General features: G+C 64.9%; 1 protein-coding gene across 8 annotated transcripts; it reads right to left on the minus strand.

Moving 5' to 3' along the window:
• Positions 1-193: 193 nt before the first annotated feature.
• Tbxa2r (thromboxane A2 receptor) lies at positions 194-7291 on the minus strand. Of its 8 annotated transcripts, none has more exons than XM_078033657.1 (6): positions 6960-7146; positions 6313-6656; positions 5590-5766; positions 3737-3807; positions 2697-3554; positions 194-575 (listed from the first exon to the last, which is right to left on the minus strand). In XM_078033657.1, exons 5-6 carry the CDS (start codon positions 3480-3482, stop codon positions 330-332), a joined length of 1032 nt encoding a protein of 343 aa, XP_077889783.1. In that variant the 5' UTR covers positions 3483-3554; positions 3737-3807; positions 5590-5766; positions 6313-6656; positions 6960-7146; the 3' UTR covers positions 194-329. The 8 variants fall into 8 exon arrangements, with proteins under 8 accessions (XP_077889783.1, XP_040147066.1, XP_077889775.1 ...); XM_040291132.2 differs by having other exon boundaries at positions 6955-7146; XM_078033649.1 differs by having other exon boundaries at positions 6922-7146.
• Between the last annotated feature and the right edge of the window lie 3508 nt (positions 7292-10799).

A 10799-nucleotide genomic window follows, 5' to 3' on the forward strand; every position in this document is an offset into this window, starting at 1 on the left:
TATATTTCGGCATGAAGGGGGTCCCCGCTCACACCCCAGGCAGAGCCTCCTTAGGCGGGGTTCGGAGGGAGCCCCCGGCCCCCAGCGTCCAGGTCCTCGGCCGCGGCTTCCGCACCTCCGCGGGGGTTTCGGGAAGGGGAGCCCCGCGTTCTGAGCTCCCCCAGCCTTGCTCCTGGCCCCTGCTGGGGAGAAGGGGACCTCAGAGAGGGCGGCCCCTGCTCCCGCGGCTCTGGTCCGCGGTCCACTCGGAGCCCCAGCTCCTGGGCCATGGGGACAGGCGGGTGCCAGGTGACAGGGGACGGGGTTATGGGGGCCGGTCCTTTCTGGCCCTACTGCAGCCTGGCGCCCTGGGCCGGCGGCGGCCGCAGGGAGAGGGACCTGGGCCGGGCGCTGAGGCGCGGGTGCAGGCGGCGCAGCACTGCGCGGCGGAACAGGATGTACACCCAGGGGTCCAGGATCTGGTTCCAGGTGGCCACGCGCAGGTAGATGAGCAGCTGCTGCTCCGTGGTCCGGGACAGCTGCCCGGCCGGGCTCATGGCAGGCGGGTTCTGCAGCACCGTCTGGGCGATGAAGACCTGCGAGGGCCAGGGCGTTAGCGGGCAGCAGGCTCTGAAATGCACCTTGCTGGTTCACCTGGGGGGAACTGCTTGACCTCTCTGAGCTGCTGCTGCTGTGTCCATGAAATAGCACCTGGGCGAGAGCAGGCACCGAAACCACACTGCCGCCCTCCCCCTCCGCGGTCTGAGCCCCCCCACACACTGGGACGCACTGCTGTATTAACTCACATCTCACATAAGTTTTTGTGTCCTGGGGATGGGACCCAGGGGCGACAACCGCTGAGCCACACCCTCAAACCTTTTCAATTTTTATTTGAGACACGGTCTCACGAAGCTGCTGAGGATCTTGCTAAGTTGCAGAGGCTGACTTCGAACTTGCAATCCTCCTGCCTCAGCCTCCTGAGTCGCTGAGATTACAGGTGTGTGCCTCCTCGCCCGCCAAAAGACAGTTATTTTACACATGCTGTATTTCTGCATGCTGTACTTGGTTATTTCAACACATTTCACTAAATATGAAGTTTATAGTCATAAAATGTAGGAGAGATGTTTTACTAAATTACTGTACCACATGATTTTTGAGAGTGACATAATGATTACATTGTGAATGTAATTACTAGTGATAATAACTCAAGGCAGACATATAATTACATAACATGAGGAATCATGCATGATGTCGTCAAACCTTGTTTAATAATGCGACTATTAGTTTTGATAACAAAGTAAATATAATTGTCTTCTATTGTATAATTACAACTAATTATAATTAAAGTGTATAGTATGCTAAAATAATTCGTATTTTATTAAAATGTACTGCTACATTAAAATTGTTTCCTAAGCATCTACTGTGTGCTGGGTGCCCCTGGGGACAGAGCGGAGGGAAGGCAGACCCCAGTCCCACCCTCACCAACCTGAAGCTGGGCTCCTCCAGCCTGTCCTCCCCGCAGCCGCCAGAGGGCGCCTGCGAGCACCTGACTCGGGCCCCTCCTCTGCGCACAGCCCTCCAGGGCTCCCACCTCCCACCTCCCACGCCACCGTCTCTGCCGCGCCCACATGGGCTCCTCACTGTGCTCCCAACATGCCAAGCTGCTCCCCAGGGCCTTTGCTGGGCTGGACCCTCGGCCTGGAGCGCTCGCTCCTCCCCAGCTCTCCACACAGTTCACCCCTAAGGTCTGCAGTAGCCTCCTCCTCCCCGTCCTCGGCCTCCAGGCTCCTTTTTTTTTAAACTGGGGATTTGACTCCGGGATGCTCTAACCCTGAGCCACCTCCCCAGCCCTTGGATGTTGGAGTCCTCTGGCCTCGGCCTCCGCAGGCGTCACAGGCACGCCCCTCCACGCCCAGAACGGGCCCTGCCTGTTCCCAGCCCTGGGGGGTGGGCTCTGAAGGATGCCTAGGAGTCCTAGGAGTTCGCCTACTGGGCAAACCAGGGCGGCTCTGGGCAGTCAGTTTTGCCCCCCGTGGTGTCTGCCCATGGACCGGCTGGTGCGCGGTCAGTGCTCAGTGAGCGTCTGCCAACGCACGGAAAGGTGGGCATCTTGTCCCTTTTGTGTGTGTGGTGCTGGGCGGATCCCAGGGCCTCACGTGCCCACCTGTGTCTGGTAAGTGTCCACCAGGATCAGTGGCCCAAGGTGCCATCTGTTAACCCCTCCCCCCTCAGAGGGCACCGCCAGAGGCAGTAAGCCCCTGGGCAAGGCTGGGGCCCGAGCTTGGCTCTGACCTGGGCTTCTCATCCTGACTCCCGTGGGTGTGGGAAAAAAAATAGCACCCAAATGGCAGACAACAGCCGTTCAATGATGGGACCTCAGACCTTCGGGGCATGAAGAGCGGCCTGGGCATTCCTGCCCCCAGCCAAGCTCCCCGACCCAGGGACCATCTGGCCCGGCTGAGGTCCAGCCCGGCCTCGGGCACCAGGTAGCATCGGGAAGTGCGGATGGCCTGGTTCCACCCAGAATGCTTCCCCAGTTTCATCTGGAAGGTGAACTCCCACTCGTCCTCCTGAGCCTGAGCTTTGATGCCCTCCCCGGGATGTCGAACCCGGGCCCCAGTGGCAGCCTGGAACCCCCCAGGCTCTCAGTGCCCGGAGGCTCCCCTGCCCAGTCACCGAGGCGCCTGGAGCCTCCCCGGAGCCCTGCCCACACTCACCAGCAGCGGCATCCAGCAGACGCTGGCCACCAGCATGATGCCCAGGAGCTGGACCATCATCTCCACCTCGCAGTCGCGCGGGCGCTGCTGGGCGGCCTCCTGCCCGTGGTAGACGTGGCACAGGGTGGCCACGCTGATGGTGTTGAGCACGAAGGACAGCCCGACCGACAGGCCGCCGAGCAGCGCGAACAGCAGCCCGAAGGCCGCGTCGCCGAGCTGCGGCCCCAGCGTGAGGAAGCACCAGGAGCCGGGGTACTGCACGGTGTAGTGGCCCACGCCCAGCAGGGGCAGCAGCCCCAGCGCCAGCGCCGCCGCCCACACCAGCCCCACGGTGGCCCAGGCGCGGCGCTGCGAGGCGGCCGCCGAGCGGGAGAAGGGCCGGGTGATGCCCAGGTAGCGCTCGGAGGCCATGGCGGCCCCCAGCAGCAAGGGACACAGGCCAAAAAAGACCATGGCCACGCCCATGAAGTGGCAGAGGCCGCAGCCGGGGTCCGCCGTGCGCCAGTCGAAGAGCGCGGCGTGCCGGGACACCACGAGGACTCCGGTGACCAGAAGCCCCAGGAAGTCGGTGAGGACCAGGCCGCCCAGCAGGATGAGGAAGGGGGACCGCGGGCAGCAGCTGCCCTGCCGCGCGCCGGCCAGTACGCTCAGCGCCAGCAGGTTGGAGGCCAGGCCCACGGCGCAGAAGGAGGCCGCGAACCAGGGAGAGGCCACCAGGCGACGCTCCTCGGGCGTGGCGTTTGTGGGGCGGAAGCAGGGCCCCAGGACGCTGCTGTTGGACCACATGGCGCTGGAGCCGCGTCACCACCCCATCAGGCGCAGGCTGCAGGCGGGCCGGCGGGCGCTGGGGCGGCACACCTGGGAGGCAGAGAGGGGAAGGCTGCACTCGTCCTGCGCGGTCTCCCCGTGACTGTGGCGAACTCCCGCACAACCCTCAACACCCCAGGGCACGCGCCCCTCCGCCCTCCCGTCCCACAGGTGCGTCCTCATCCGCTTGGACCGCCCCGCGGAGGCCACCGCCACGCCCACTCCAGTCTCACCGTCTCCAGGGCTCTCGAGGGCTCAGGCCAGGGCCCCTCCTCAGGGGACACCAGGGGACGTTTTCTGCGTCCTAGAGAAAGGCAGGGAGCCAGGGTCGAACTCCAGCCCCGGTTCCCACCATGGCGCCGGGGGGTGGGGGCTCCCCTCCTGAGCCTCAGACTCGGCCTCCCGCACACCCAAGCTGGACGTGGCTGACCCCAGCGCACGCTTCAGTCACAGAGATGGAGACCCGGCCTCCGGCTGCAGCTAGAGTGCCAGCCGGCTGCTAGGCCGCCCTGGGAAGGCCCGTGGGGTCCCTCCCCTGGGTGTGCTGGGACAAGGCGTGTCGCTGCCTGGCCACACTCTCCTGGGACGCATAGTGTGAGGCCGCTTTCCGTTTCTGTGCGTCACTTTTATAATAAGAAATAACCCTGAAGTTCCAGTTCCATGTGGGAACAAAGAGCCAGCTTGGAGGGCAGGGACCCACCATGAGGGCAGTGGGCACCAGGGTGGGGCCCAGGGAGAACCCAACACCCAGCTGCTCAGACACCACGTGGGCTGCGGGTCGGCCACACAGCGAAACCAAGGCCAGATGTGGAGGAGCGCGAGCAGCTCCATCAACAGCCAGTGCCCTGCAGGCCAGGGCTCGGAGGCCGGGGCCGAGGACCAGGAGTGCCCAGCCAGCCTCAGCAACTCAGTGAGGCCCTGTCTCAAAATAAAACCAGAGGGCTGGGGACCCGGCTCGGTGGTTCAGTGCCCCGGGTTCAAACCCTGGGACCAAAAAGAAAGAAAGAAAGAAAAAGAAAGAAAGAAAACTGGGCTGCTGGTTCCTGAGGACACCACAGAGGACAAGAGAGTCCAGAACGGCCCTGAGTTGCCCGCCATCCCCAGGGGCCAGGGCTGGACCTGCCCTGGGCGGAGCAGTGAGGGGCACAGGCGGCTCCGGGGATCCGGCAGAGGTGGCCACTTTGTTGGAGCTGATCTGAGGTTGACCGGGGCTGCTGACCAGTGGCAGGGCCTGTGGGCAGCAGTCGCCTCAAGCTGCCCAGGCCAGTTCTCATGCCCTCTCCCTGCCTGGACTCCACATCCCTGCTTGGAGCCTCCATTTCTCTTCCTGTAAAGGGGGCTGAGGGGCCGGGGCTTCAGGGCACAGGCCCACACTCCTGCAGCCTGGGAGAGGGTGGCCGTCTGGGGCTCACTGCTGGAGGCTGAGCGGGCGGCCACTGGCCTCGCCCCAGTTCATCCTGGACCCGGCATGCTCCTCTGGCTCGGTTCCTCCCTGCAGAGCCTTATGAATCACCCAGCTCCTGATGGCCACCATGGGCGTCCCTCCTGCCAAGAGCCAGGGCCTCTGCCACCGGGTGGGTGGCCCCCCAGCTGGGGAACTGAGGCCCAGAGCCACAGGACACTCCCTGAGACCACCGAAGGGAGGCCCTGTGCTGTGGCAGGCAGGAGTGCGCTGCCGGTCAGATGGGACTGGGTCCCAGGGGACCCCCAGCCGCCAAGTGCTTTTCTGAACGTTGCCTTTGGCCACGGCCCAGCCCAGCCTCTGCCTGGAGTGGCCGCAGGTCCTGTGCCTCCTGCCCCCCACTCTGGGGCCGCAGGAGCCCCGCTCACCCTGGACGCACACCCAGGCGCCTCACACTGCTGGTGGCTGGAGCCGGGCCTGACCCAAGCCCTTGGCCTGGGGGAGGGGGAGAACCGTCAGGGAGGCCCCCTCCGCCCTCCCTGTCCTGGGCTCAGGTAAAATGGCTGGCGGGCCAGGAGGCGGACCTGCCGTGGCCTCCTGCGTCAGCCAGGATGGGCAGCAGGGGACCCCATCTGTGGAGGACCCACTGAGCTGTGTGGCCCTGGGAGAAGCTCCTCCCTCTACCTGCGGAGGGGCGGGGCCTGAGCGCCTGCAGCCAGAGCTCTGGGTTCTGGAGTTCTCCTGGGCCCTGGTTCTGGAGTCCAGAGGCCTCGGGTTCCTGAATCTGAGGGCTGAGCTTCTGGAACTCGGGTGGGCGCGTGGCCGTCCCGGGTTCCTGGACTCTCTCAGCTCCTGCTCCTCCTGGGGACAGATCCAGAGCCCTGCTGGCTGCCTCTGCTCCGGGTGGAATGTGCCTTCTGGTTCCCAGCCCCAGGCCCCTCCTCTGATGGGCCCCCTCCCGCCAGCGTCACCTCGCAGCCATGGCCTCAGCCTGGCCCTCTGCCTCTCCACACCCAGCCCCCGCCCTGGCCCCACATCCTGACCAGCCCTGCTGCCCCAGAGAGACGCTGGCCTCAGTCCCCTCCGGACCTCTCCAAGCTGGGGTGCAGCTCAGCCTGGCCTTCGCCTTCCCCTCTGTGAAATGGGGGTGGGCAGCTCGTTCCTGCAGGCATCTGGCTGCTCTGCCCCAGGGCATCTGCCTCTGCCCTGCCTGCCCTGGGGGCGGCCGGCAGGAGTGCAGTGACCTTGACCTCTCAGGACTCCTGAAGCCTCTGACCATGACCCAGGCCAGTGCCTTCAGCGGGACCTGCAGACCTGGCCAGCCCTGGCCCCCCACTGGACTCTGATCCAAATGCCCACAGCGTGCAGCCCACACACCCTCGCCCCTCCCAGGGAGTCAGCACTGACCGGTGCCTGACACGGGAACACCAGGTGCTGCCTGCCTCCCCTCGCCACAAAGCACAGCTTCCGGGAGTCTTTCCTGTTTGTGACATCAGTAGGCCCCCATGTGGATGGAGGGTGTTGCAGGGCTTCCAGAGCAGTTACACTCGGTGGGGAGCCTCACTGGGTCCCCCATCTGAGCCTCAGTTTCCTCATCTACCCAGTGGGGTTCCCCCACCACAGCACAAGGGGCCGGGTGTGGACCTGGGTGCTACTGGAGCCCAACACTAGAGTGATCACACCAAAGGCACATGTGCCCCGGCACTCGGTGCAGACGGTAGACGGCTGGGCACACAGCTCAGCAGACAGACCTGCACACAGGAAGACACACACTCAGAGCACTAAGACAAGCAGCCGAGCCTAAGGGGACAGGGACAGGCAGGCACACAGATGAACAGCAAGCCACTCACCCATGGCCCCGGGGCACCCTCCCCAGGCTGGGCACACCAGCAGGCAGCCCTCAGGATGCCCGCTGGCCCTGCCCAGGCCAAGACAGGAGCAGGGCAGGGTGCCAAGCCCCCTCTGTGCCAGCAGGGACACAGGCACCTCACCAGTGGCCACGCCTACGAGACATACCCCGCAGACGCCCACCCCGCAGCCCGCGCAGACCTCACCCGGGCGGGGTCCTGGGAGCTGGGGAGCCCGAGTCTGTGCAGGGCGGCCCCGTGTGGTGCAGGCCCTGCAGTGGGTCCGGCCAGGAGCAGGTCGCGGGCAGCCGGGCGGGGTGGGTGCGGGCCGCTGGGCAGCCTGTGCTCCGGCTCTCGCGTCCTGCCTCCCAGTCTCTGAGTCTCTGTCCTTCGACACTCACCAGCCCTGCCTCTGGCCTCGCTGGCCACGCCCCTCAGGCCCCGCCAAAGGTCGCTGGGTGCCCCACGCCGCCTGGGACATCCCTGGGGCTGGGGTCGACAGTGGGTCCTGAGGCTGCAGGGGAAGGGGTGCGGAGCCAGGGGGCAGGGGTACCTCTCGGGAGCTGGGCCCGGGTCCCCGGCCGTCTCGGGGGCCTTCCCCGCGGCTCCCGCGTTTTGTTTTTCAAGGTCTGAGCCCCGAGGGGGCGGGGCGAGCGGCTCCCCAGAGGCCCAGACCTGGGGCAGGGGCCCCGCTGGCCAACCAGGCGGGATCGGGTCTGATACACAGACCCGATATTTATCGTTTTGAGGCCCCTATGGTGGTGCATGTGGAAGATGCAGGGTCAGTGGGGGAGGGTGACCTGTCCCTCCAGCTAGACCCTGGATGAGAAAGGCCCCTGTGAGGAGCAGCAGGGGATCCCGGGGTGGGGGCTGGCCTTCCAGAGGTGGCTGTGGGGACAGGAGGGAGGCCAGGAGGCCGAGGCGGGGCTGGGCGCGCTCCCCAGGCAAACGGCTTGTCACCAGCCCCCCTCCCCCGCCCACTCCAGGATGTGGAGGCAGGGGAGGTCTAGGCCGGGCCTGGCACTGGAGAGGGCGGGTCGGACAAGCCCTGGAGAGGTCCTGGCAGAGGCGGCCTTGCAGGGGTCCTTCCTGCCCAGGGTGCCTGCCCTGTGGTGAGGGGCCCACAGCCTGGGTCACCCTTTGAGGCCGTGCACAGGGAGGGGCTGGGCTGGGGGTGCTGCGCCTCCTTGGCCTGCGTTTGCCCAGAGCTTGGCTCCATGGGGTCTGGCGTGTCAGGATGGCCATCCGGGCCCTGACCCTGCTCCACCCGTCCCCTAGGCTCCCAGGAGGAGGATGGGCTCCTGCCTGGCCTCCCCTCAGTGTCCGGAAGCCCCTTCCCCGCCCACCGCTCTTCCTGCCTCCGGCGCCAGCCCACACTGAGGGCCTCTGGAGGGCTGAGCCCGGTCGCATCCCACTGCCCGAGTCTCTGCATCTTCTTAAGCCTGGCTCCTCTCTGGCTGGCAGGGAGACCCCTCCACACCCAGGCACTCGGCAGGCCCCACCCTCTGAAAAGCCCCTCTACCCCACACTCATGCCCCCCACGAGGTGGGCCTGCCCTGGAGGATTCCCAAGGCTGGACCCTCCAGCCCTAGGCAAGGCTGGGCCAAGGGACTTAGCAGGGCTGCGGGGTGAGACGGGCACTGTGTGGGAAGGGACGCAGAGACCACCGTGCCTTTGTGGGCTGGAACGTGTGGCAGGGGAAGGAGCTGCAGGGCCTGATTTTGGAGGGGGAGAGCAGGAGGCACCATGGGACTGGTCACAGGGAGGGAGACAGGCAGGCAGGGCTCAGCTGCAATCTCAGCAGCTCAGGAGGCTGAGACAGGAGATTAAAAGTTTGAGGCCAGAGCTGGGGTCGTGGCTCAATGGCAGCGTGCTCGCCTAGCATGCGTGAGGCACTGGGATCCATTCTCAGCACCACATAAAAACAAAAATTGTGTCCCCTAAAAACTAAACAGTTAAAAATAAAGAAATATAGTGTAAGTTTGAGGCCAGCCTCAGCTACTCTGCAAGGCCCTAAGCAATGTCGTGAGACTGTCTCAAAACATAAAAAGGGCCTGGGTGTGGCTCAGTGGTGGAGCACCCCGAGTTCAATCCCCAGGACCAAAAGAAAAGATGAGGCAGGAAGAGGGTGAGGGCTGGGGCCGGGCAGGATGAAGGAAGGCTGAGGGGGCCATTTCGCGCACTCTTCCTCTGTCCCCAGCCCAGTGATAGCTAGGACAATGTCTCCTCTGGGAGAGGCTGGACGGGGGCCGCAGGACACTTGACGTTCCGCTTCTTTTTTCAGTGCTGGGTTGAACCCAGAGCCTCACTCGTGCAAGGCAAGTGAGGAGTGGCAGGGTCTCACCAAGTTGCCCAGACTGGCCTCCAATTTGCCATCCTCCTGCCTCAGTCTCCCGAGGGCTGGGCTGACTGGTGTGGCCACAGCACCTCCTCTCAAGGTGCCTCTGCAAGGTGGGAGTAAGGGAGTGTGTCCGTGTGGCGTAGGAGGGGGGGGATGGGCCCAGAGAGAGGGTGGCCCAGGCCACCTGTGGGACCTGACCTGGGGGTCTGGGATCCCTCCACCCTGGGCTCGGGGCTGGAAAGCTTCTAGCCTTGCTTGGTCCCTACCCACACGCAGGCGCACAGGAGGCTCAGGAGGGAAGAGGCATGGTGGCCTTGGGGCCAGATGGTGGGAACAGAGGCCAGGCTCAGGATGTGCCCCCTGTGGCCACGGTTTCCTGCGGGGAGCAGCTATTCTTAGCCTTGAACATCTCCAAGGGAAGGAAGAGGCTGGGTGGGAGCCGGGGCAGCTGGGTGGGTGCAGGACCGCCCCAGCCCCAGCTGGCCCATGCCCCCCGTGCCGCCCTGTGAGGGTCCAGTTCCTTGGCTTGGCATGCAGCCCCTCTGTGTCCCTGCCCCAGCTCACCTGTCGCCCTGTCCCCTCAAGGCAGGCCTCGCCCTCTCCTGATGCCACTCCCCCAGGGAGCCCAGTCCTCCAGGGCCTCCTCCTTGGTGCTCCTGTCTCCCTCCAGAGGCCCACATCCTGGGCCCCCAGGTCAACACCTTGCTAGGACCACAGGCAGGTGTGGTGAAGAGGAACCAGGGCCAAGGACATGGGTGTGCACACCGTAACAGCAGTCCTGGTGGCACCTGCAGTCAGCCACACCATCAGCTCCGTTTCCACTGTGCTCTGCGCTGGGTGACACAGGCCAGGAATCACCTGATGGATGAGTGACGTCCAGTGGTCCCCACTCTGCACCAGCTCAGCCTGGCGTGGAGGGTGCCCCTCTGAGTGTGGGCAGCACAGGGACGGAACCCCAGGGCCCACGTGCTGGGCTCATGCCCCACCATGTGGCTGCCCGAGCCCTTCTTTACAAAGCAGTCTACGCTGCCCGGTTGTCTTTGAACTTGAGAACCTCCTGCCCCTGCCTCCCAGTGGCCGACTAGGTGTGGGCATCCCTGGTCAGATGCACTGGCTGCCCTCAGTGGCCATGCCTGTCATCCCAGCAGCTCAGGAGGCTGAGGCAGGAGGATCACTAGAAGTCCTCCGCACTCCTGGACATGGTGAACACTTGGGGAGGTGCCTGCACCAGGGGAAGCTAGGCACTGCAGCTGCAGCCTGGGCAGCTGGAGGCAGGGCAGGCCTGGCATGCCAGGTACCAGGCAGCATCCCTGGTGGGTGCCTGCTCCATGCCAGGTGCTCCCTGTCACAAGAGCGACACAGTCCTGGACATGGCTGGGCATCACCCTCCTGAGAACCCTGGCCTGGACGAGCAGCAGCCTGTGACACTCCTTCCTAGGGCTTTGGGGTGGCCACAGCCGCCCTGGGAAGTGGAGTCAGGAGGCCCAGGGACTAGGCCGGCTCCTCCCAGAAGGGCTGCCGGCTATTTTTAGGCACGGTGGCTGTTTGAACCGCCCTGGTTGTGACACTACACCATGGCACTCAGATGTCAGAGACAGGGCTGGGCGGGGCGGGGCCCTGAGCCGCTTGGCAGCACTCTGCATCCCGGAGCAGCCTCATCCAGACGCCCTGGGCACCAGGCCATGGCGAGAGAAGGAAAGCAAGAG

The sequence above is a fragment of the Ictidomys tridecemlineatus genome, chromosome 2 (genome assembly GCF_052094955.1).
Source record: "Ictidomys tridecemlineatus isolate mIctTri1 chromosome 2, mIctTri1.hap1, whole genome shotgun sequence".
Classification (NCBI taxonomy): Eukaryota; Metazoa; Chordata; class Mammalia; order Rodentia; family Sciuridae; genus Ictidomys; species Ictidomys tridecemlineatus.

Coding starts and splice junctions, on each gene's coding strand:
- Tbxa2r (XM_078033666.1), bottom strand. CDS start 3,482: ATGTGGTCCAACAGCAGCGTCCTGGGGCCCTGCTTCCGCCCCACAAAC. Junction 576..2,696: donor TCTGCTGGATGCCGCTGCTG/GTGAGTGTGGGC, acceptor TGGCCCTCGCAG/GTCTTCATCGCCCAGACGGT.